At 51.1% G+C, this 26,345-nt stretch overlaps 1 protein-coding gene across 15 annotated transcripts; it reads right to left on the bottom strand.

Annotated features, from left to right (window-relative positions):
• Window positions 1-732: 732 nt before the first annotated feature.
• On the bottom strand, window positions 733-25,160 carry LOC118350720 (basic salivary proline-rich protein 3-like). Of its 15 annotated transcripts, none has more exons than XR_007408516.1 (5): window positions 24,791-25,160; window positions 22,450-22,579; window positions 20,709-20,873; window positions 19,006-19,116; window positions 15,638-18,579 (listed from the first exon to the last, which is right to left on the bottom strand). XR_007408516.1 is itself a non-coding variant. In XM_035698924.2 (4 exons), exons 1-4 carry the CDS (start codon window positions 24,998-25,000, stop codon window positions 17,862-17,864), a joined length of 684 nt encoding a protein of 227 aa, XP_035554817.2. In that variant the 5' UTR covers window positions 25,001-25,145; the 3' UTR covers window positions 15,635-17,861. The 15 variants fall into 15 exon arrangements, 1 of the variants encoding a protein (XP_035554817.2); XR_007408518.1 differs by lacking the exon at window positions 24,791-25,160 and adding an exon at window positions 24,674-24,756; XM_035698924.2 differs by lacking the exons at window positions 20,709-20,873; window positions 22,450-22,579 and having other exon boundaries at window positions 15,635-18,044; window positions 18,348-18,530; window positions 19,006-19,113; window positions 24,791-25,145.
• Window positions 25,161-26,345: the final 1,185 nt, after the last annotated feature.

Consider the following 26,345-nt stretch of genomic DNA (forward strand, 5'->3'; position numbering starts at 1 on the left):
AAAGTCATGGTTTTCTTTTTTTTTTTTTTTTAAGTCACTGTTTTCAATTAGACTTGTGGTTAATCATAAATGTCATTGGTACTTGCTAAGACACTAAAGTTTGGTCTTTTTTTAAAAAAAAAAAAAAAAAGACAAGCTTAAAAACCATAGGGGTACTCGTGTTTAATTTCCACTTCCTGCACAGGTAAATCAAGTTTCGCATTTGAAGAGCTTTCATATGGCTTCGTTTCAAGAGCAAAAGAATATGAATTTGGCTTACTCGATGTAAAAAGATTTAGTGCACTTTTTTCTCAGTTTTTAAAAAACAGCCTTAAAATTTAATTAAATGCCTTTTTTTTAATGTGTTTATGAATTCTAATAGTAATTTTAAGGTGTCCCTCACCCATTCCTGGATGAGATTTATATCTCTCTATATAAGTCAACAGTAAATCATGGGCTTTCACATGTGAATGCTAAAGGATTTGTCATATACACTTTATTTTTTTTTATTTTTATTTTTTTTTAAATTTTTTTTAATTTTTATTTATTTATGATAGTCACAGAGAGAGAGAGAGGCAGAGACACAGGCAGAGGGAGAAGCAGGCTCCATGCAACGGGAGCCTGATGTGGGATTCGATCCCGGGTCTCCAGGATCACGCCCTGGGCCAAAGGCAGGCGCCAAACCGCTGCGCCACCCAGGGATCCCTACACTTTATTTTTTTAAAGATTTTATTTATTTATTCATGAGGGAGGCAGAGACACAGGCAGAGGGTGAAGCAGGCTCCCTGCAGGGAGCCCGACGTGGGACTCCATCCTGGAACCCCAGAATCATGACCTGAGCGGAAGGCAGATGCTCCACCGCTGAGCCACCGGGCGCCCCCGTCATACACCCTTTAGTTCTGAAGGTACTGACCGCACAGAGCTAGATTCTGCTCTTTAGTCGTGTCCCCGAAAGTGAGTGTGACAGGATGTAGACGCTCAAGGCCCACATCACCTACTGCAGTATTTGCCTTCTTACATCTGAAGGGGAGCAACACCTGCCACCCCAAAACATGCCCCTTCGGCAGATTGAGTCCCTGAACCGGTACTCGAGACGGATGCCCTGAACCTACTTGCCCGCCTGAAAGCAGGAGACAAATGTCCCAGGTGACGGTGTCCTTCTTTATCACCAGAAGTCGGGGATTCAAGACTGAGAAGGCTGCTCATATAAGCAAACTTTGTTGCTGCTTCTTTCATTCGTTGCCTCGAGCCCAAACTTCTTTGCTTTGTCAAATCTTCACAAGTATTGTTTACTGTCTGAAAACTATAAAAGCTGTCTGCTTTGGTCACTCTCTGAAGTCTCTTATCTTTGGAGCTCCCGTGAGTATGAAATTAAATTTGTTTTTCTCCTGTTCATCTGTTTTATGCCAATTTAATTATGAGGCCAGCCAGAGAACCTAGAAGGGAGGAAGGTTCTTCAGCTACGTATCGATCACCCTAGTCCTGGGCCAAGCATATGGGTTACGGTTGTAACATAACCCCCGGGAGGAATTCACATTCACAGGGAAAATGTGGAAGCCAGCGTCACAAAGTGGTAACAGGAGGGGACTACCCTGCCAGCCATCAGATTCGAAGCTAAAGTCATCATTTTTCTCTCCTAAATCTTTTCTTCTTTCTCTCTTTTTCCCCCTCCTTCTTACTGAGACTTTATCATCCATCTACTTGAACTAAAAAGCGCCTGTTGGTTATTCCTACCCCACGGAGACCTCTTGCACATCCATCCTCCTCTCTAGCCACTGGCCCCTCTTACTAACGTATATGACTCGGGCCCTCCAATTCCTTCATAATCATCATATTACTTATCTTCCAAACTAGGACATTTTTGAGTGTGAAAGAGACATCTCGGAAGCCGAAGAACTCTTTCAATGCTTAGGCTGGGACCATGGACTATACGTTGGAACCACCCCTTACAGACCTGGGCGTACGGTCGCTGTGCTCTAATTAAATCTAACTCCCCTCCTTTCCTTCCTAGAACTAATCATCCGAAGCTCTACCAGGCTTACCTTCTTGAGGCATTCGTTGTTTTAATCATGAGATTTCCACCTCCCTAATTCTTCAGCGGCTCTACATTGTCTGACAAAAGAAATCTAAACATTTGGACACGATCTTCCAAAGTCTTTGGTCTGGTTCCAGCTTCCCTCACCTATATTGTCATTTCTTTTATCCTCCCTGTTTTATTGAGGCGTAACTGATACCCAGCACTGTCTCAGCTTAGGGGGTGCCACATAACAACTTCACTTAAATATAGTGTGAAACGATTACCACAGTAAGTTAACATCCATCATCTTATATAGACTTTAAAAATTTCAATTTTTTTTTTTTGTAATGAGAACTCTTAGGATCTATTCTAAGTTTTTATTTAAATTCCAGTAGTTAACATACAGTATAATATTAGTTGCAGGTGTATAATTTAGTGATTCAGCAGTATAATACCCGGTGTTCATCAGAACAAGCACACGCCTTAATCCCTATCACCTACTATCACCTACTTAACCCGCCCCCCCCACTCTGGTAACCATCAGTTTGTTCTCTCTAGGTAAGAGTCTGTTTCTTTGTTTGTGTCTCTCTTTCTATTTCCTTTTGCTCATCTGTTTTGTTTCTTAAATTCCACATAGGAGTGGAATCATATCTTTGTCTTTCTCTGATTTATTTCACTTCGCATAATACTATCTCCAACCATGTCATTGCAAACAGCAAGACTTTGTTCTTTTTTTATGGCTAATATTCCAGGGTGTGTGTGTGTGTGTGTGTGTATTTATATATATATATATATATATATGTATGTATATTATACCTTACTTCTTTATCCAGTCGTCAGTTGATGGGTACTTGGACTCTTTCCATACTTTGGCTGTCGTCGACATTGCTGCTATAAAAAGTAGGATGCATCGATCCCTTCGAATTAGCATTTTGTATCCTTTGGGTAAATCCCCAGTAGTGCAATTGCTGGGTCGTAGTAGGGTGGCTCTGTTTTTAACTTCTTGAGGAGCCTCCACACTGTTCTCCAGAGCGGCTGCACCAGCCTGGGTTTCCACCCACAGTGCAGGAAGTTCCCCTTTCTCCACATCTGCTGTTTCCTGCGTTGTTGACTGTAGCCATTCCGACAGGTGTGAGGTGACATCTCATTGTAGTTCTGATTTGTATTTCCCTGATGATGGGTGATGTGGAGCATTTTTCATGTGTCTGTTGGCCGTCCATCTGTCTCCTTTGGAAAAATGTCTGGTCATGTCTTCTGCCTGTGTGAATTATTCATTTGGGGGGTTTTATTATTATTATTTTATTATTACTCATTTTGGTTTTATTAAGTTCTTTATAGATTTTGGATACTAACCCTTTATGTCATTTGCAAATATCTTCTCCCATTCTGTAGGTTGCCTTTTAGTTTTGTGGATTCTTTCCTTCACTGTGCAGCAGCTTTTTATTTTGGTGTAGTCCCAATAGTTTACTTTTGCTTTTGTTTCCTTTGCCTTGGGAGACCTATCTAGAAGGAAGTTGCTATGGCTGATGCCACAGATGTCACCGCCTATGTTCTCCTAGGATATTTATGGTTTCCTGTCTCACATTTGGATCTTTCAGACATTTTGAATTTATTTTTGTGACTGGTGTAAGAAAGCTGTCCAATTTCATTCTTTTGCATGGGGCTGTCCATCTTAAAACTTTCAAATATAATATACAGCAGTGTTAACTATAGGTACCATGTTGTACATTAAATCCCTAGTACCTATTTATCTTCTAACTGGAAATCTGTACCTTTTGACCACTTTTATTCAATTTCCCCATCCCCACCCTCACAGTTTGTAACAAGAGATCTGATCTCTTTTTCTATGAATTGTTTTTTTTTGTTGTTTTTAATACCACATATAAACGAGATCATCCGGTATTTGTCTTCTCTGACTTACTTCTCTTAGCATAATGCCTTCAAGATCCGTCTGTGTTGTCACAACATTATCATTTCTTTAGTCAAGTAACTCAAAATGTTAATGCTTAACTTTCCTGATCCTGAGTTACCTCGCTAATAAAATGGGAATACAATACCCCTCGGTTGTGAAGCTAAAATACAGTTTTATGTGTAAAGAATGTATCTTGGCACATAGGTACTTAGTACTTGCTACCAAGCACTTAGGACTTGCTGCTGAGGAATTGGTAGCTGTTATGTTATAACATAATAATCCCTGTATATACTGTCGTTTGGTATGTCTTACCTACTTGTTTCTACTTTGTGAAGTAGTCTCTCGCTCTTCCCTAGTCTCCCAATGGCCACATTCCTAAATCCTCCCTATCCTTGAATATTCTGAGGATGCATTCCCTTGAAATCACCTTTGATTCCCCCAAATTGGTGGTCTGAAATTCACATTGCAATCTTTCTAACTTGTTTATTAATGTATATGTCTTTGCTCCCATCATAGAGTAGTATTTGCTTGAGGACAGGAACTCTGTCATTAATTTCAGTGCTTCCCCCAGTGCTATGCTTTTAGGCAATAAATATTGGTTCATTATTAAGTTTTTTATCATTAAAGGGCTCATCCCTTTGGAAATATTAAGTCTCTAAGACCTCTGGTTCTACATATGTCGAGTATGGTACATCCATATGATGAAGTACTCTACAGCTCTTTAAAAGAATGAAGTACAGAGGGGCGCCTGGGTGGCTCCGTTGGTTAAACATCTGCCTTTGGCTCAAGTCATGATCCCAGGGTTCTGGGATCGAGTTCCGCATTGAGCTCCTTGCTCAGCAGGGAGCCTGCTGTTCCCCCTCTTGTGTTCCTTCTCTCTCTGACAAATAAATAAATAAAATCTTAAAAAAAAAAATGAAGTAGAAAGGCACCTGGCTGACTCAATAGAGACTGCAACTCTTGATCATGGAGTTGTGAGTTCAATCCCATGTTGGATGTAGAGATTACCTTAAAAAAAAAAAAAGAAAAGAAAAAGAAAAGTTGTTGAAGCTATATAACTGTTAACAGTAGTTGTCTTTGTATCACAGTGTTTATGTAGGATAATCATAGTAGGGAGGGAGTCAGAGAACCTTGACTTTCAGATTTGGGTGTGTGTGTGTGTGTGTGTAGCACAGAAATCCCACATAACATCAAACTTACCATCGTAACTATTCTTAAGTGTAACGGCTCAGTAGTGTGGTATATTCCCTTCGTTGTCCAACAGATCTCTGGAACGTTTTCATCTCGAAAAACCGAAACAGTAATTCCCCCTTCCTCCTTCCCCTGACCTCTGCCCCAGGCAGCCACCCTTCTACTTTCTGTTTCTATGATTTTGGCTACTTCAGATACTTCATATGAATTGAATCATACGGTAGATGTCCTTTTATGACTGGCTTATTTCTCTTACCTTAATGTCCTCCAGGTCGTCACCTGAAGGCAGCATGTGACAATATTTCTTCTTTTTAAGGCTGCACCACAGCCCATTGTATGTACACACTGCATTACTGTCGCTGTGTAGTCTACTTTGAAGCAAGGAGATGTGAGAGCCCCCACTTTGGTCCTTTAGATTGTTTTGGCTACTGAGGATCCCTTGAGATTACATATGAATTTTAGGATTTTTTCTATGTCTTCAAAGGATATCGTTGGGATTTTGATACGGATTCCCTAAATCTGTAGATTCTTTGGGTGGTATGGATATTTTAACAATGTCAAGTCTTCCAAAGTTTTCCTCTTTTTTGGTATCTCCTTTGATTTATTTTAGCAATGTTTAATAGTTTTCAGTATCTAGGTCTTTGATGACCCCCTTCATTAAGTTTACTCCTAAGATTTTATCCTTTTTGGTGCTCCTATACATGGGATTGTTTTCTTGATCTCCTCTTCATCCTGATCGTTAATAGTGTATAGAAATGTGACTGAATTTTGCATGTTGATCTTGTGTCCTACAACTTTGCTGAAGTAGTTTTTTAGTTTTAACAGTTTGGGTGTGTGTAACATTTAGAATTCTCTACATGTACATGCATTTGTACACATCATTCTGAGGACAGAGATAATTATTTTACTTCTTGCTTTCCAATTTGGGCACCTTTTATTTATTTTTCTTGTCTAATTGCCCTGGCTAATAGTGGCGAGAGTGAGTATCTTTGTCTTGTTCTGGATCTTAGAGGAAAAGTTTTCAGTCTTTCACATTTGAGTAATATGTTGACTGTGGATTTTTCATATATGGCTTTTATTATGTTGAACTACTTTCCTTTTGTTCCTCATTTTTGTCATGAAAGGGTATTGAATTATGTCAAATGCTTATTCTGCATCAACTGAAATAAGCATTTTCTCATCTAAAAACCTGTTTTTAGGGTGTTTGGCTCAATCAGAAATGTGTGCAATGCTTGATCCTGGGGTCATGAGTTTAGGCCACCCAAGTTGGGTGTAGAGATTACTTAAAAAAATAAACTTAAAAAAAAAAACCTGTTTTCACATCATTTTAATAGGTTGAGTGGCACAAAGTTTCCTTTTCATGAGACTATGCCTAAATTCCTATAATATTTACATACTATGTGTATAAGTGAATAAATATTTAGATTTATATTTTATTATAAATACATTATAATTATAAAAGCAAGATACTAGAATCGTTTACCGAATACTTAAAAATACTGTGAAAGATTTTTTAAAACCTATTTGATTACTAAATTTAGATTTGAGTTTCCTCTACTTGGGGCTCAAACCCTATAGAGTTGAGGAGGAATAACACTCATACGATAACATTCACATGGAAAAGCAGCAGTAGGAATAGTGAGGATGGCACTTTATATCTTGAGCACCTGCTGTGTACTAGGCATCATGCTGAATTCTTTGCGTGCTGATCTCATGTATTCCCCACAAGAACTCTGTGAGCTCAGCACTCATCCCTCTCTCTTCCATAAAAAGCAAATGAGTTCCAGAGAGGTTAGGAAAATGTCCCCGGGGCACCTGGGCAGCAGAGTCAGTCGAGCACCCAACTCTTGGTTTCAGCTGAGGTCATGACCTCAGGGTCATGAGATTGAGCCCCACATTGGGCTCTGCACTCTGTAGGGAGTCTGCTTGAGATTCTCTCTCCCTGTCCCTCTGCTCCTCCCGGTCATTCGCTCTCTCTCTCTTTCTCTCTCTCTGTCTCTCTCTCTCTCAAATAAATAAATCTTAAGAAAAAAAAAGAAGAAGAAGAAAATACTCCAAGGTCAAATAGCCACTAAGTGTTAGAAGCAGAATCAAATCTCAGTCAGTCTTTGGGGCAGTATTTTATGAATAGTTCTTTATTTTTAACCTCAGCTAGTATACTGTGGGCCTATTGTGATTATCAATATAAAAATCAACATTACTATGATTTAATTAGAAGAATATCTGAATCTGTTCAACTACTCGTTTCTGGGCAGTGGATCTGCAAGATGAATTAACTGGGCCAAGGCACAGTGACTCATTCAGAATGAACGCTGAACCCAGGGGCCCAGATGATTATGCAGTGATACCAGTGAACTGCTGAGGCAAAAATTTGGTCACTTCATGAATCCATTCGTTCCATTTTTTTTTTTGGATCTACTCATTCCCTTCTTTTCAGTGTAACATTATCCTCACAATCCTCTTTGTAACTAGAACTTTTCAATTAGAATAACCAAAAGGTCCCCAGTAACAACGTGCTATTGTTATATGTGGCACTAACCACACAGTAACTCACCTGAAACCATCAGGGGAGAAGCAATCAGTATAGCAACTGACCATCTGGGTGCTGTGTTTACTTAGTTATGACTAATTCCGTCAAGCATGAAGGAAAAAAAAAAAAACAGTGAAATCCCCATGATTTTGTTCCCTTGTTAAGCATCTCAACTTATTCATTCATTCAACAAACACCTGTGGAGGTACCACGTGCAAGCACTCTCCTAGGTATTGGGGATAGCAGAGATCAAACAAAACAAAACTTTTTGCAAGGCCCCAGTCCACTGGGGAAGATGAAAAAATAAGTGGATGAGTTTAATATAGTGTCATGGAGATGTGCACGTGTGCCATGAAAGCTTGTGAAAGGAGCACCTAACTCAAACAGGGAGGATCAAGAAAATATCCCACAGAAAATAATACTTGAAGTCTTGCAGCACAAAGGGACAGAAACGTGAGCAAGTGGGGCTCATAGTTCAGTATAATCAGAGGAGAGGGGGAGTCATGAGAAATTTCTGATTTCATGGTTGAAAACATCCCAGGCATAAGAAAACCATAGTTTAAGAGAAAAAGAAAAAAGGAAAACAAAACAAAACAAAACCATAGTTAAGATCCAGGGTCTTAAAAAATCCAAAAGTGAGTTTTCACAGTCAAATGATATTGCTAAAAGTAAAGGAAAATACTAGGCTTGGTGTTTTTTTCCAAAATGATCAAATTCTTGGCTTCTTCCAAAACTTTTGATGACTTAGGTCAGTCTAGTACCGCTGACCTTTAGATAAGGCCAGAAAGTCTGATTTGAGTTGAAGCCCCGAGGCGGCTGGTGCAGGAGAATGAAGACAACACAAAGGTTCATTCCCGAGACGGTTCGAGAAAGAGCCCACACGGCAAAGGGTCAATCAGCTCCTGTTTCTTGAAACGGCCATAAAGGTCCGGCTGCCTACCGAGTCCCGAGTCCCGAGTGTCAGCAGAGACGGTGCGCTCCCTCAGCAGACGCCCAGTTAGTTCTGCTGACCTGTTACACCGTCAAAAAGGATCAGGTTTGGATCTCCAAAATGTGCCTTTCCCCCCTCACTTGCGAATCCCAACCATCCAGCTTCATCCAATCCATAATGAATCTCTCAGCCATAACTCTTAAACGTGGTTGTTCCTAATATTTCGGTCTAATACGTCATACTTCCGTAGACACTAGCCCATTGATAGAGTAAATTAGATTTGACGACACTGGTCAAGTTCTCTTACATTTATTGAATGAGATAACCCAGAAAGAAAGGAGCAGCGCCGTCCAATCAACTTGATAGATAAACGAACATCTTAAAACAATGGATTGTTTTACGTTGTTGTACGTGTCTGGTGTGAAAATGCAAGACTAATTCTTGCGTTATTTCATATATCCGACATCGAAATGAAAAACACAATCTTATTTTCCGCGTTAACTCCCAATTTCAAGTCATTTCTAGCAACCGTACAGGACTTCATTGCTGTAGGTTTTTCTTTCTAAAAAATCGTGGCGGGTCACGTCCGAGCTCGTACCTCTCACCGCGGGGAAGGCGTTGCCATCGGTGTGCTCCGGGGTCCGTGCTTGAGCCCAGGAGGACGGTCCCCTCCGCCGCGCTCCACCTGCCCCCGTCCCTTGGCACCGCCATGGGCTGCCAGGCCGTGGAGTCCGAGCAGGACGGAGAGGGAGGAAGGACTGGCTGGTGGCCGTGCTTGCTCGCCTCCTTGGCTCCCTGAAAGCCCCCGCCCTGAGCCTGGCCACAGCGCCGACGCCGGGGGCTCGCCGGGTCTCCCGGAGCCGTGCAGGGAGGCGCTGGAAGCACCCGGACGGGCTCCTTGAACCCGGGTCCTCAGAAGCCCAGAGTGGACCGAAGGGCACGGCCGTGCAGACGTAAGGGCCCTCCCGGGTGCAGGAGCACAGTGCGCGGCCGGCAGGTCACTCCGTCCTCCTGTTTGCCCGGTGGCTGCCCCGTGGGCTGCGTGGCTGCACGCCCGCGGCTCTCCGGGCCCGGACCCGCTCCTCCCTGGAGCTCTGAGCTGTGGGCGCGACAGGCGAAGGCCTCCCCGGGGTGCGAGGGGCAGCAGGGTGACGCCGGCGGCCAGGCCGGGACGTTGCAGACACGGGAGAGCACCTCTGCTTCGTGCACCCGAATATCCCCGGGCGTGAGCACGTGTCCAGCAGCATGCGAGCCCCCCTGGGATCCACACGAAAGGTAGGCGCAGACCCCGTGGCTAGAGCATCGTCGGTCAGTCGGCTGGGGCGGCCCTCCCCGTGAGGACCCCAGGGGACGCTATTTTTTTTTAAAAAAAAACACATATTTTTATAAGAATTATTGGGAAACATTTGCGTCCACTTGTCCGTATCCCAGGACTGGAAACGTGAAGTATGTTGGCGAAGGCTCAGAACAGCAGTGAGGGCAGCTCCAGTGCCGGCCGGTGAGGTCACACGTGGAGCAGTGCACGCCGACCGTGGGCCAGGGGGAGCTCGGCCCCACTCTCTTGAGCACAGAGGGGCCCTGTTTCCACCCCCGGCTGGTCCGAGCTGAGGCCCCTCCGTCGGGCGGGCGCCCAGGCCGGTGCGCTGCTGCCCCACGGGCACTGACGTCTGCCCAACCTTACTTCGTTGCAAGGAAGATTTCCTCTGTGCCCCATGGTTGCCCCGAAGCCCGAGTTCCAGGATCCGGAGCCCCTGAGAAGAGCACAGCCACGGATTGTCACCCTTGACGCTTGCAGGCTGGAAGGAATTTTTTTCTTTTCCACTCGGTCTCTGGCTTCACTCACGGACTCAATAAATAGTAGTTACGGGGCGCCCGGGGGGCTCAGCGGTTCAGCCTCTGCCTTCGGCCCAGGGCGTGACCCCAGGGTCCTGGAATCGAGTCCCGCGTCGGGCTCCCTGCGTGGAGCCTGCTTCTCCCTCTGCCTGTGTCTCTGCCTCTCTCTCTCTCTCTGGGTCTCTTATGAATAAATAAAATCTTTTAAAAGATAGATAGATAGATAGATAGATAGATAGATAGATAGATAGATAGATAGATAGATAATAAATAAATAAATAAAACTTCTTGTATAAAAATTTGAAGAGCAAACCCAGGTGCGAAAATGGCAAAACGATGGGTTTTGGAGAAACACGGTCGGTCCAACTCACAAGTGCCGACGACCCCCTTAACGGCTGGATGACCTTAACCTGCCGCCCTCCCTCATCTGTGAAAAGTGGAGGAACCCGTTGGCCCTGGGGACGCTGAGTTTTGAAGAAGCAAATGCACGCGAAGGCCCAGCACGGCTCCCGTCCCTTCGTCCCCTTCCCCCGTCTTTTCTCTTTCCTCATCAGGTTGGACAACGTCATCGTGTCTTTAGGAGAAGAGATCAAGCAACACATCTGTCCAACCTTCATTTACACGAATGACGCTCTCGTCTCTGCTGATGCTCATCCTTGGGCATCTCTGCGGCATTAAAGTGTGAGCGATGACAAACTGTGATCAAAATACACAGGGCTGGTTTTCCCAGCCCGTGTGTCCTGCGTCGTTTGCCAGATACGGGAATACGCTGCACGGGCGCGATCGCCGCAGAGGGCGGCCCGAGGGTTCGGCTGCACTAGGTCAGGCTTGGGCCACAGGCCCAACGGGTGTCCTCAGGGGCCTGCTCTGGAGGTGTCACCTGGACCAACAGGCCGGGTCCTCGCCTGGTGCCCGTGATGCCGCGAGACACAGCAAAGTTCTGCAAGGGAGCTACCACAGAAGGCAGGAGGGGGTGAGCAGGTTATAGGGAGGAAGGACGCACCCGGCGGCGGGGAACCAAGTGCCCAAGTAGCAGGGAGGAGGCTAGTTGGCGTCGCCGGGAAAGGACACCCCAGAGGGGACAAGAGAGGAAGCCACAGGAGCTCAGGGCCATTCCTCTGAGGCCTGGTGGCCACTGCCCGGGTCCTGGCTTCAGCCCTCAGTGAGACGCACGGCCCTCGGAGGATTCAGGGCGGAAGGGGGACACGACGTGACTTAGGTCCTAAGAGGGTCGCCGCGGTCGCTGCCCTGAACTAGAGCCAAGGGAGGCAAGAGAAGGCAGGGAGACTGGCCGGCAGGTCCGCGATGGAGCAGATGGGAGGGGACGATGGTGCCGTGGCCGAGGGTGCAGGGGGCCGTGGCGGGAGTAGGGTCCTGAGTATATTTTGAAGGTAGAACCACCAGGATTTTCTCGTAGGCTAGACGACAAGTATGATAGGACGTGAGGGGTGTTTGGAAAGGTCTACAGGGGAGAAACCGGACTTTTGGGTTCGGACACGTACCGTGTGTGATGCCTGTCAGGCGCTGGCGAGTTCCTCGCTGATCACGCGAGGCTCCAGACACAGACCTAGTGCCTGACACGCGTCAACTCACCCCGGCCTCCCCACAGCCCCGTAAACTGGGTGTTCTGATCTGGGGCATCCCCAGTTATCGACAGTGACAAACAGCCGGAGTCTTGATGGAATCACCAAGCGAGCAAGAGTCCATAGGGAAGGGAAGACCAAGGGCTGAGCTCAGCCCAGGGAGCTGAGGGGAAAGTAGCAAAGGAGAGGAGAGGGGGCGGCCCAGGGAGGAGGAGGGGGCCCAACGGGGCCGGCCGGGGCACCCGGGGTCCACGGGCCCTAAGTCCATCCGGAAACACAAATGATCGCGTGCCCGACGCCACTCCGGTTCCCAGGACGAGGACCGAGGACCGAACCGACCACGTTGTGCGAACGGATTCAAGAGGGAGGAAGAGGGGAGACGGCGAGCCCGGCAGCTCCTGGAGGCCTTTTCCTCCTACAGGGTGCAGGTAAGCGAGCCGGAGGCTGCAAGGGAATGTGCGGTCCAGGGAGGCTCTTTGTCTTATTTCTGGTTTTTGGTTTTTTGTTTTTGCTTTGCTTTTAAATCGACTTTGTTTTTTTAGATGAGTCCCGGTTTATAGCAAAATAGAGGCTTCCCAGACGCCCCGAGCCCGCCGTAGAGCCCCCCACGGTCGGGTGGCCACGCCAGCCGGTGCGTGTGTGTGGACCTGTGGCCACATTCCAGGTCGCTCAAGCTCGGGCCCGCCCGGGGGTAACCATAGGGGCTGTACCCCACGGGCTCGGGCACACACCCTGGTATAGGATCACTGACCTACATACACCTCCTGCGCCCCACTGTTCCTCATCTGCACCCCCAAAGCCAACAGCCGTTGAGCCCTTTACTTTCTCCATAGTCTGGCTTTTCCAGAACCAAATTCTCTAAAAAAAACTCCTGGGCCTCGGCCTCTGCACAGGCCCACAACCCTGGGAACAACCGACCTTTCCGGCGTCTCCATAGTGTCGCCTTCTCCCGGAGGGCCACACGGTCGGAGCCGGCCAGTCCGCGGCCTTTCCCGGGGGGCCTCTGGCACGTGGCAGTGCGTCCGCAAGCCCCCCCCCCCCCCAGCTGTCCACGGCTCAACAGCTCATTTCTTTGCAGCCCCGCACTCTTCCAGCGTCTGCTTCCACGCCCGGGCCCTCCCGGATACAGCGGCTACACCCATTGCTGTGGGTAAGGTTTTGGGCGGACGTGACTTTGCAACTCATTTAAGTACCAAGGAGAACAACTGCTGGATTTTATGATAAGATGCGTCTGGTTTGGTGAGAAACTAGCAAGCTGTCTTCCAAAGTGCCGTCCTCGTTCCCGCCAGCAGCGACAGCGCCGCGTCCTCCACGTCCTCGCCAGCCTGGGGGAAGGCCAGTGTTCTGGATTTTGTCCGACTGCTCTAAGAGGCCAATAGTGCTTCCTCGTTGTTCCCATTTATAATCCCCCAACGACCTACGACCTTGGTCATCATTTATGCGCTTACTTGCCGCTTACGTTTTCCTGGATTGAGTGTCTGTGCAGGCCTTTGACTCCGCATTGAAGGCGGTTGTTGATTTTCCTATTTCTGAGCTGTAGGTGTCCTCTGTGTGTTTTGGAAAACACTCCCTTATCAGAAACGTCTTGGAAATATCTTCTCCTACCCTGAGGCTCGTTTGCTCATTCTCTTGATAACATCTTTTGCAAAGTAGATTTTTTTTTTAAGGATTGTATTTATTTATTCATGAGAGACACACAGAGAGAGGCAGAGGGAGAAGCAGGCCCCATGCCGGGAGCCCGACCTAGGACTCGATCCCGGGACCCCAGGATCAGGCCCTGGGCCAAAGGCAGGTGCCAAACCACTGAGCCACCCGGGGATCCCCACAAAGTAGAAGATTTTAATGAAGTTCACTTTACCAAGTTTTTCTTTCACGGGTCATGCCCGTGGTGTTGTACCTAAAGAAAGAAATCATCTTGCAAAAAAAAAAGAAAGAAAGAAAGAAAAGAAATCATCGTGCCACCTAAGGTCACCCAGGTTTTCTCCTATGTTGTCTTCTAGGAGTTCTACAATTTTGTATTTTACATTTTGGTCTATAATCCATTTTGAGTTAGTTTTTGTGAAGGGTGCAGCTGTCTTTCAAATGTCCTTGGGAGCTGGAGCGACATTCCCTCTTCCATTTCCCTCTTTCTCCGCCTTCTAGTATTCCCGTTATGTACGTATCCCACCCTCCATAGTTGTCCCCCGGTTCTCTGTGTATTGTCTGGCACCCAATCTTTTTTTCTCTTCGTTTTTCACTGTTAGGGGTTTCCGTTAAGGTCTCAAGCTCAGCGATTCTTTTCTCAGCTGTGTCCAGTCAACCAACAAGCACGTCGAAGGCATTCCTCATTTCCATTACAGATTTTTTTGATCTCTAGTATTTCTTTTTTATTCTTTCTCGGAATCTCCGCCTCTCTGCTTACATTTCCCATCTCTTCCTGCACCCAACCTGCTTTAATCCATTACAGCCCTTAGCGTGTTAAACATAATTGTGTTAAGTCCCTGGTCTGATAGTTCCAACATCCCTACCATACCCGAGTCTAGTTCTTTTTTTTTTTTTTTAGATTAGATTTTATTTATTTATTCTTGAGAGAAAGAGAGAGAGAGAGAGGCAGAGACACAGGCAGAGGGAGAAGCAGGCTCCATGCAGGGACCCCGACGTGGGACTCAATCCCGGGTCTCCAGGATCACGCCCTGGGCCGAAGGCGGCGCCAAACCGCTGAGCCACCCGGGCTGCCCCAAGTCTAGTTTTAATGCACGCTGTCTCTTCAGCATATTCAGATTGTATTGTTCTGCCTTTTAGTGTGCTTCTGAATTTTTCCTTGATAACCAGACATGATATAACAGGTACAATTAACTGTGGCAAATGGGCCATTAGCAATGTGGCAGTAACGTGTCGGGGAGGGAAAGCAGTCTAGGTCCCATGACTGGGTCTGGGTCTTTTAGTAAGTCCCTCGGAACTGTGAACGCTACGGTCGCATCTGTGTTTGCCCCCCAGGTGGGATGAGATGGCTAGTGGGGGCTGGAGTGGGCTCCTCCCCTTCCCCGGGGCGGAAGGCCAGAAGGATCGGGGTGGGGTGTTTCCCTCCTCCTGTGTGGAAGGCTAGAGCTGCCTGGAATTGGAATTGGGTGTTTCCCTTCTGATAAAATCTCGGTCTGTCGTTTAGGTCGGGCACCTTCTTGTTAAGGTGCGCTTGCATATTTCGAGATAGTTTTCTCTCAAAAACTATCGATACTTTTCTCTTCCTCCTGTCAGAAGCATGAGCAGAATTTTCTCCGATATTCACTGTGAGAACCAAGGCAAGATTCTAGAGATAAAATCCACAACATTGTGGGGGGCCTCTGAGGACTGAGTCTCCCAGGAGCGTCAACTCTCAGACTTGTCGGTCCTCAGCCCCCAGTAATCCATCACTTATGTTCAGGTTCTCCTACGGCGGCGACAAGAGCCCTTATGCTGGTTTCTGCTTCAGTACGTTGTCACGCACTCTCTCCATCGGCCTGTCTCTCAGGTTCAGAGGCAGTGGTTTGCCCGCGACCTTGCATCTCTGATGGATCTTAGAAAAGCTGATTTCTCAATTTGTTCAGCTTTTTACTCATGGTTAGGACAGACTGACAATTACCTACCTCTTTTTTTTAAAAGATTTGATTTATTGGAGAGAGCATGCATGCACACACATGCGCACGCGCACATGCCCACGAGCAGCAGGGAGGGGAAGCAGGCTCAGCAGAGCTCAGTTCTCGGGACCCCGAGATCACAACCGGAGCCGAGGGCAGACGCATAACCCACTGGGCCACCCGGGCACCCCAATCACCTACGTCTCTAATGCCAGATCAGGAACCCAGGAAGTCTGATTTTGCTTTTAATATAGGAGATATTCCAGGATAACCTGTATACTGAGGGCAATGATGAGTAGTGGTCGGAAAATTGAGGACACAGTAAAGAGGATGGCTTTGAAAGAAGCCATTGTGGAGAAGGTAAGGAAGGAATGGGGTGCCGTGCACAACAAGGAGTGTTCAGGTTTGGGCGGGAGCATGGACACTCAGCCCCCGCCAGCGCAGGCAGGTACACCGGCCGAGGCTGTAGGTCAGTAGATGCCTTGGGGGCAGCATGGAGTTCTCCGCTGCTTGTTTCCATGCTCTCAGTGAAATGGGAAGTAAGTCCCCAGCAGAGCAAAGATGGAAGAAGTGGCAGCAAAACTTTGCAGAAAGAGAAAGCAGGGACCAATCCACGAGTGCACCGGCTGGGAGGTGACGTCGGCCTTCGGGGCTCTGGCTCGGCCCGCGTGCGAGGGGAGCACAGTCAGCGGGATCACCAGGACGCTCTGGATTTAACCAAGGGGGAGTTTTGCACGAGGCCTGAGGCCGGGCACTTGCTCCCCGCAGGCGGGCTGCTCCGTTCGGTCCATGGGCTCCGGGCTCATGAGCCAACCGCCTACCCTCTCTGGGCCTTAGGCTCCTCACCTGCCAGGCGGGTGTAGCCTACTTGTCCTTTAGAGGGAGACAGGAAGGACTCAGACGAGACTTCCCCAGGCTTCGGCCGCGGTCTGCCCACCTCCCCGTACTCGGGCCGGGCCGTGCCGTCCAAGGTGCCGTGGGGTAGCGGACGAGCTTACGACGGCTGGGTGCGGAAGACGCAAGAGAAGAGCCCGCTGCCTGCTAAGGGGGCGAGGGGGACCGAATCCTGCCTCTCTAGATCTCGACTAAAGCCGAGAAAACGCTTCGACTTCGGGGCACCCCCTTCTTCCAGAAGAACACTGTGGAGCGGGGCTTGAACCCGGATGAGAGTGAGGCTGTCTCGCCTAGCGCCCACGGTGAAAGCACAGCCGGGTGCCAACCAAATGACACGCGCTTCGTGCAAAGCAGAGAAATTCTGCGCCTTTCCTGAAACTGCTCCTTCGAGGTTCTACTGTGATTATGTCCGTGGCGCCTGCCGGTCCCCCTGTCCCGGCGGGGGCAGCTCTGGGGCTGTGTTCACGCGCCCGCCCGGGGGGGGGGGGGGGTCCGGGGGCCGATGGCCCAGTGCTCGTCCCCAGTGTCCCGTGCTCAGTGGCCGCGAACGGGCTCGCACATTCTGGTTTGTTGAAGAAAAGGCGGCTTTCGTTGTCCTCACACAGGGCTCCACCAGCGTCCCCCGGTTAATTATTTTTAAGATTTTATTTATTTATTTATTTATTTATTTATTTATTTATTTGGCAGAGAGGGAGCGAGCGAGAGCACGTGCGAGCCGGGCAGGAGCGGGGAGCAACAGAGGGAGGGAGAGGCCCGTGGCGCCCCCGCCTTCCTGGCAGGTTAGGGGCTGTATTAGGTTTGTCTGTGGGGGGCCTTTCCTAATGTAAATAAGGGAGTCTCTCTTTTTTTATAAGGATTTTTTTTTACTTGAGACAGAGAGAGGGAGAGGGAGGGCAGGAGCTGGGGAGGGGGCGAGGGGAGGGAACACCCGCTGGGCAGGGGCCCCATAGGGCTGCACCCCAGGCCGGTCGTGAGCTGGGCGGAGGCGCAGGCAGCCCCTAGGGGAGGGTTCCGCAGAAGGCAGAGGGACCCACGGCCTGGTGGCCCCGAGCGGGCGGGCGGGCCGAGGCTCCTGGGTTCTCCCACTGGGAAAAGGGCCATAATGTAGGGTTCAGTGTGGAGACCAAATTAATATTTGGAAGTGTTCAGAGCAGTACCCGGGGCGACAGGCACCCCGACACCCAATTACACAAGGAGCAGGTGAACCCCGGTGGTTCCAGCAGCTTTCTCCCCACGTCCCCGCCTCGGGGCTCCCCGAGAGCAAAGTTGCACCCCCCGCCCCATCTTCTTGTTTGCTTGTCTCTGCTCGCGGGGAGCCTGGGCCTGTCCCACAGAAATGGGTCCCGGGGTCGGGACTGCAGCTCAGGCTCACGCTCACCGGCTTCTCGTCCAGCTGATTCATACAAAGGGCCTAGAACAGGGGCGCCCCGGGGGCTCGGGGGTCCTGGGGTCGAGTCCCTGCTCCTCCGACGTCCTGTGTCCTTGCCGCCTCCCTGCCCAAGGCCCCGCCACCGTTGGAACCGGGAACAAGGAGGCAGCAGGAGGCCGAAGGGCCCCGGGGCGACCCGCGGGGGCCACTAGCTGTGGGGACAGTGGAAAGGGTGTGCGGGTTCAGAGCTGGACCCCTGTCGGGTCCTGGATGGAGACCTGGGCCCCCTGTCAGGCCCCGGGATGGAGACCTGGGCCCCCCGTCGGGCCCCGGGATGGAGAGCTGCCCCACCGCCCCCCCCACCCCCCATCAGGTCCAGGCTGTCGGAGGAGCCGCCGGGGCCCTGCTGAGGCCCGAGTGAGGCCGCGGGCCCTGCTCCGGGGACAGGGACACCGGGCTGGGCCGTGGCGCTTCAGCATCTGCTCCTCCGAGTACTTTCCTCTCTGGACACGAACCCCACTCCCGAGGACGAGGACGGACGGGAGGCGCTCCCGCAGCCTGGCGCCTGGCCGAGGACCGGCCCTCTCGGCCCCTTTCTGCTCCGTCTCCTCATTTTCGACGTCAAGGGATTGTCTCCACGGTGGAAGTCTTGTGGGGAACATTCGGGGGGCTCTGCTGAACCGTGGCCGTGGAACCGCCTACTTAAGTTTGCTTTAGTAAGAGAATAATCAGCGTCGTCCTGGCCCCCTCCAGGGAAGAATGACAAGAGCACGTAATCAGAACCTGCGCTCGGGGTCAACGTGGTGGGAGGTTGGCCTGTGTGAGCCGGATGGTAACATCCTCGGCTATAATCCAAGTTCCCAGAAAGTCCGGGGGGGGGGAGGGTGACTCGGCGGGGCTGCGGGGAGCCTGGGGGGATCAGACTCAGGCGCTGAAGTGTGTCTGCACAGTTGAGACCTTCCCTTCCAAGCAACCGTGCGTGGGGCCTGCCGTATGGACCTGGGCAGCCCTGCCCCGCAGGATGCACCAACTAATTTCTGCCTGCAAGACCGGCGGAGAACCCCGCGTGCAAAGAGGTCAGTGCAAATGGAAAGCTGCTCCCTACCGCAGTTGCCCTCCACAGAGCTAGGAGACCAAGGATGGAAAGAGCCGTCGGGCACCCGGGCCGCTCACCTGGTTAAGCATCCGGACTCCTGATCCCAGTTCAGGTCGTGACCTTGGTGTTGTGAGTTCAAGCCCCACGTTGGGCTTCACGCTGGGCTGCACGGCTGGGTGTGGAGCCTACTTTAAAAAGAAAAAGAAGGAGCAATTAAAAAAGATTGCTATGTGGTACCCAGACCATATAAAGAATTTTCTAGAAATTGAGAAAACATGAACAACCCAACAAAAAAAGCAAGCAAAAGTCATGAGCAGGAAACTCCTAGAAAAGTAAGTGCAGATGACCCAGAAACGTTTGAAAGGATGGTCAACTTCATTTGTAACCGGGAAAATGCACACTGATGGAGCCATGAGATACATTTTTTTTTCATCAGCTACATTAGCCAGTATTTAAGTCTGATTTTATCAGAATTTGGATGAGAAGTATGGAAAGTTTTACTTTTTTTCTTTTTTTTAAGATTCCATTTGTTTATTCCTGAGAGGCCCAGAGAGAGGCAGGGACACAGGCAGAGGGAGAAGCAGGCTCCGTGCAGGGAGCGACGTGGGACCCGATCCTGGGACTCCCGGGTCATGACCTGGACCCAAGGCAGAGGCTCAACCGCTGAGCCCCCCGGGTGCCCCGAGACACTTTATATATATATATTATTCCACTTAGTCGTGACGACAATTCTAAAAGTGGGCACCAACAGGACCCCCACTTTCCAGTGAGAAACCACGTGGAAAGGCCTAGTAACTTGATCGGGTCCATAAGTAGGGAGAAGGTGGGGTCCTCCAGCCGGTCCTCCCCGCCTGCCGGGTGCCGCTCCCGAAGCTCCCTGCACCTCACCTTACTTGACCTTGAACCCTGAGAAGCCACGTTGTGACCCTAAGGCAAGTCCTTGCATTTGTCCATGAGCCCCCTTGGTTTCAGTGCCGGTGGTACCCCCGTGTGTCCCGAACTCTCCCTCGCCTTCGGGTTCCTCCTCCCGTTTCCGGGCTCACTTGTCGTGGCGATGGCCCCCAAGCTAGCGCCCGGTGGCCCTCGCGCCTCTCCCCCCCCACTCGTGCCTCAGCAGCATCGCGCTCCGCGGCCGGTCAGCGGGCGGGTGTCCAGCAGCTCACGCGTCCCACCTGGCTAAGCCCAGGGGCCTCGGCTCGGCTGCGGCCAGCCCCCCAGAGCGCCCTTCAGCTCCCACCTCAGAACCTGCCGCTGCCCTCCCGGGGCTCCGCGTGGCCCACCGCGTGGCCCGCCCGTGTCCTCACCTCCCCCGGGCCTCTCTGCATGTGTCTGCACCCACTCTCCCTGCTCGAATTCCCACAAACATTCCTATAAATATTTGTCCTTTTATCCTCCTTATAAAGATCTTTCCCATGGGACTCCCGGGGGGTTCGGCGGCGGGGCACCTGCCCTCGGCCCAGGGCGAGACCCTGGGGTCCTGGGATCGAGTCCTGCATCAGGCTCCCTGCACGGAGCCTGCTTCTCCCTCTGCCTCTGTCTCTGCCTCTCTCTGTGTCTCTATGAATAAATAAATAAAATCTTAAAAAAAAAAATCATCCCCTTAACTTTACTACTGCCCAGGCTGCTACCCTATGTTTTCCCTCTTTTCTTTGCAAAACATCTTTCAAAATAGGCTGCACTGTCTTCCCGTTTTCCCCACTACCCAGCCACCCTTCAGTTCCTTGGAATTTGGATTCCGCCCTTGATTCTCACATCACCAAGCACCTCGTAGGTAGCAAACCTGCCGTTTTGCTCAAGCCTTTATGTGCATCTAGCAGCCTCGAACATCCCTCGCTTTGTGCGACCTCCTCCGTCCTTGGGCCTGTGACCGGTCACGTTGTTCTGCTTCTGGATCCCTAATCCTTCCTTACGCACCGTCTTCCGGCTTCTCTTCTTCCTCTGCGCGCTATAAGCAAACCCCTAGTGTGGACCAACAGCCCCCCTTTCTTCTTATACTCCCTCTGGGTTCCCCCCATACTCCCTCTAGGTATTATCTCTATGCATATTATTCTAAAATTCGTACCTTTAGCCCAACACCCCCGAATCCCTCGTAAACAGGGTAAACTGTCTGCGAGATATCTTCGGTGCATGACTTAAAATATCCTCCTATCTACCTACCTAATTTTGTAAGTGAGATAGGTATTAAGAAAATTGTTTAAAGAACCCACATTTGATGGAAAGGTGATATCTACCTGCTGTGATTAGAGAAGTGGTGGTGGTGGTGGTGGTGGTAGCAGTAGCAGTAGCGCCTATAATAATGGGAGGTGACATGTAGAGCCTGGACTATATGACAACTGTCGTGCTGAATGCTTTACCTCCAAGAACTATGACACCTTCACAGCAATGCTGGGAGCTGCTAGTACTGTCATCTTGAGAAGTCCTGGGTATAGATCACCTCGTAAATTTTTACGACCGTAGTTACTTATGATCCCCATTTTAGAGATGAGCAAACCAGGGCTCACGGGGCTAAGCACACAGCTAGTCAACGGCAGAGCCAGTAGCTGAGCCTGAGCAGAAGGGTGATGACGACGGCGATAGCCATCATTTCCTGGCACCCTTCCCAGGCCAGGACCTGTGTGAGGTAGGCCCACGTGTGATCTCCTCTGACTTCCAGAGGTCTGTGAGGTTTTCCTTGTGACTATTAGGAGACTAGAGCTGAGAAAGTTTGAAAAACCCTAGTTTACAAGGCTAATAAATTGCAGAGTCGGTGTAACTGATTAAAAGGGGCAACAAATTCTTCACACTCCCCACCGGGGGCGGGGGGCAGGGGGCATCTGTTTTCCACCTAGAGGATAGAGCGGAGCAAGAAGTGACCAGCTCTTCAGTTGCCTGGTTCTGTGGTGTCTCAAACTCCACATCCGGGTCTGAGCCAACTGGCTTATCCCTCTAATGTAAATCTATGTTATACGGGATCCCTGGGTGGCGCAGCGGTTTGGCGCCTGCCCTTGGCCCAGGGCGCGATCCTGGAGACCCGGGATCGAATCCCACGTCGGGCTCCCGGTGCATGGAGCCTGCTTCTCCCTCTGCCTGTGTCTCTGCCTCTCTCTCTCTCTCTGTATGACTATCATAAATAAATAAAAAATATATTTAAAAAAAAAAAGAAAATTGCATTAAAAAAAAAATCTATGTTATACGCTGTATTTTGTGAAACCAAGGCTTAGGTTCAAACAAAAAAAGGAATCAACGCAACTCCAATTACTCCCATTCTTCAACCTTTGACCCAAACCTGCCTTAAGTATCACTGCCTGATTAATCTCCGTTAAATGCATCTGCAGAAAATAAAAATAAAAATAAAAAAATAAATGCATCTGCAGAGTTAGTGTCCCGTTGGAAACCCTCCTGAGGGTTTCACTATACGGCCCATGCGTGCCCAGCCTCCTCGCCCACTTCCTTCCTTACACTCTATTTTGGCCAAAATAAACTATTCGTTGCTTCTCCACAGATCTCTCCTCACCACCCTCCCTCTCTTGACACACACTCACCGTCTTCCGCCTTCATAGCATTGCTGTTTGCTCAAAATTCTTTCCCCCGCCAAAGTAAGAACCACATTAAATACGATCTTTTTTTTTTGATATCTCCAGATGAAAGAGATTTCTCCCTCCTTTGAGTCGCCTGTAAAATTTCCTTTTATTATTTAAAGAATTAATCTTGTGTGATAGATATTTGTGAAAAGTCATCATTCCTTTTACTAGATTTCAAGCTTCCCAAGGAACAGACGGTATCTTAGTCATCAATGTATCACCTACAGTAACCTCCTGGAACCTTCTACATAATAGGTTTTGAGAATTTGGTGATCTAATAAATAACGTTTTATTTTCTCTGAGTCAAAACCAACTGAGAAAAAGGCCCTGAGGTTATATTGGTGGAGAAATATCAGCTTTGTTATTGGTAAAAACTAGATTAGAAAATATGACCAAATGACCTGATAATATGCCTCTAAAATAGTAGGCTTGTCTTCTACCCTCTCACAGAAGAGCTGGCCCAGTTCGTCTTCCCCTCAAGGCCGAGCCTGACTGTTGGGTGGAGAGCCAGGTCAGAACGGACCAATCCCGCTTGGGACGGATGCATGGACACACAGGCCCTTCTCCCAAACCCTCCAGGGAGACAAGGCGGAGGCCTGGGGTGTTGGAGACCAGCTGAAGTCCCCCCACTTGGTCACGTGACAATTGGAAAAAGATGAAAATGATGAAATCTAAAAAGACAGTCTATCTTCAATTAACACCCAAATTCACGAAACCAGGAATAGAGGAAAAAGTGACCGACCTAGAGGAGTTCAGGGGTGTACACGCATGCAGCAATAACAACAGTGCTCGTGGCATTATTCACTGAAGTTACCCTGAGTTGGGGCATGGTTCCAGACTTTTCCATTGTATTAATTCAGTTACCATCGCAATAAGTCTATGAGGCATGAAGTAATGTTATCTCCACTTAATAAAGAAACTGGAACATGGAGAATTTTAAAAATTCACCCAAACTCACACAGCTAATAAGTAGGAGAGCTACGGGCTACCTCTAGAACCCAGCTGTTTATTTTTTTTAAAAAGGATTTTTATTATTTTATTTTTTAAATATTGTAAGTATTTATTTGAGAGAGAGAGAGCACAAGCAGGAGTGGCAGGCAGAGGGAGCCGGAGAGGCAGGCTTCCCGCTGAGCAGGGAGCCCCATACAGGGCCCCACCCCGACCCAGGGATCATGAGCTGAGGCCCCCAGGGGTCCTGGAACCCAACTATTCATAAGGCAAAAAGTATTCATGACCCTTTTTGCATTGCTTTACTATTGAAACCTCCCCAGCTCACACCGCACCTCCCAACCCCTAGAGACTTCAACAGCTCAGGGATTCTCTGTGTCACAAATAGGTTGTTATGGGTTTGGTAGCGAGTGAGTGGGAGCTCCTGGGACTGTGTCCCCAGGTTCCTACACGGCTGCATCAGTCGTGAAATCCTAGGGGCGCCTGGATATTCCCTTAAACATGCATGTAAGTGATAGCGTCTGGTCTAGAGGTGCCTCTTTCCTCTCACCCACCCCATTCATGGTATTTCCCTTAACAGGTTCAGTGTGCTACCAGGACACTCTGCTTAGCTGAGAAAATGCCAGAAAAACAGCTTGCTGACCAACGTGGCTTGCCCAGTTGGCCCGGCTGGAGAGCCACGTGTCACAGCAGGTCGGGACCCACCACCCCCGGTTATGAGGGGCCAGTGGCCTCTGTGGCTGCTATGGGAACACAGCTGCAGACACCCCCCGACGGTGGGTGCCCCAGGTTGGAGCCCCGCGGCCTCCACCAGCAGCATGGCCCCCGGGGAGGAGGAGTGGGCCCAAGGGGGAGGAGGAGTGGGGCCCGGGGTGGGGGGAGGAGGAGCGGTAGGTGGTGAATTGGGCTGCAGGGGTGACCCTCCAGCACCAGGGCGGACCCACCACACACCCAGGATGGGCGCAGGTGCAGTGGACCCCCACACTGACTCCCCCCACACATTGGGTCCCCCCACACTGACTCCCCCACACACACACCTGCGCCCCCACCGGGTCCCCCACACCGACTCCCCCCACACACTGGGTCCCCCCACACTGACTCCCCCACACACACCTGCCCCCCCACCAGGTCCCCCACACTGACTCCCCCACACACACCTGCACCCCCACCGGGTCCCCCACACTGACTCCCCCCCACACACACCTGCCCCCCCATCTACCCCCCGCCACCCACCCACCGTCTATATGGGATCTTAGCCGGACCAGGCTGATTCAGGAGCGAGTCCTGGGGGAAACTCCCTGTGGCCCCGACCCACTGAGTCAGAGCAGTTTCTTCCCCAGAACCCATGACTCACCGGCTCCAGCCTGTTGCTCCCGCCCTGAGGACATTTTAAGCCAGATTTCCTCCTCCGTCCCCCTGAGCCTGGAAGTTCCACAGAGGCCAGCGCGGGTGGGACTCCTTCGGCCTCCTCCGCCTCCCCGCCTCCCGGTCCACCAGTCGTGGGGCTGCCTGGAAATCCTCTTCCTGTGCCTCCCCACCGCCCCTGCTGGCAGAGCACTCCCATGGGCCGGGTGGAGGAGGGCCAGGGCCAGGGGGAGGAGGGCCAGGGCCAGGGGGAGGAGGGCCAGGGCCGGGTGGAGGAGGGCCAGGGCCAGTGGGAGGAGGGTCAGGGCCAGGGGGAGGAGGACTAGGGCCAGGGGGAGAAGGGCCAGGGCCAGGGGGAGGAGGGCCAGGGCCAGTGGGAGGAGGGTCAGGGCCAGTGGGAGGAGGGTCAGGGCCAGGGGGAGGAGGACTAGGGCCCAGGTGGAGGAGGGCCAGGGACCAGGTGAAGGAGGGTCAGGGCCAGGGGGAGGAGGGTCAGGGCCAGGGGGAGGAGGGCCAGGGCCAGTGGGAGGAGGGTCAGGGCCAGGGGGAGGAGGACTAGGGCCCAGGTGGAGGAGGGCCAGGGACCAGGTGGAGGAGGGCCAGGGACCAGGTGGAGGAGGGCCAGGGCCAGTGGAAGGAGAGTCAGGGCCAGGGGGAGGAGGACTAGGGCCCAGGTGGAGGAGGGCCAGGGACCAAGTGAAGGAGGGTCAGGGCCAGGGGGAGGAGGGTCAGGGCCTGGGGGAGGAGGACTAGGGCCCAAGTGGAGGAGGGCCAGGGACCAGGTGGGAGGGCCAGGGACCAGGTGGAGGAGGGCCAGGGACCAGGTGGAGGAGGGCCAGGGCCAGTGGGAGGAGGGTCAGGGCCAGGGGGAGGAGGACTAGGGCCCAGGTGGAGGAGGGCCAGGGCCAGTGGGAGGAGGGTCAGGGCCAGGGGGAGGAGGACTAGAGCCCAGGTGGAGGAGGGCCAGGGACCAGGTGAAGGAGGGCCAGGGACCAGGTGGAGGAGGGCCAGGGCCAGTGGGAGGAGGGTCAGGGCCAGGGGGAGGAGGACTAGGGCCCAGGTGGAGGAGGGCCAGGGACCAGGTGGAGGAGGGTCAGGGCCAGGGGGAGGAGGGTCAGGGCCAGGGGGAGGAGGACTAGGGCCCAGGGACCAGGTGGAGGAGGGTCAGGGCCCCGGTGGAGGAGGGTCAGGGCCCGGGTGGAGGAGGGCCAGGGCCAGGAGGAGGAGCACCGAGGCCCCAGCTCCCTGCAACCCCATTCCGGGCCGGGAGTGGGGGCAAGTGCAGGCCTGCAGATCAGGGTGGAGCTGGGGCAAAGCCGGGGTGTCCTGGGTCCGCAGGGCCTTGGGGAGCCGCTCCCCACAGAGGTCGCAGGAATCCCGTGCAGATCCCGGGGCGCCTCCTGCCCCAAGCCAGCCCGGCCTGGAAGGGTCAGCACCTGGGGGCTGCGGGACAGACGGACAGACTGGGACCCAGGGGCGGCGCTGGCCCTGGAGACCCAACCCCTGCGGGCGACAGTGGGTGGGACCGGGCCCCCCCCACGGGC

This window comes from Canis lupus, chromosome 36, assembly GCF_003254725.2.
Source record: "Canis lupus dingo isolate Sandy chromosome 36, ASM325472v2, whole genome shotgun sequence".
NCBI classification, from domain to species: Eukaryota; Metazoa; Chordata; class Mammalia; order Carnivora; family Canidae; genus Canis; species Canis lupus.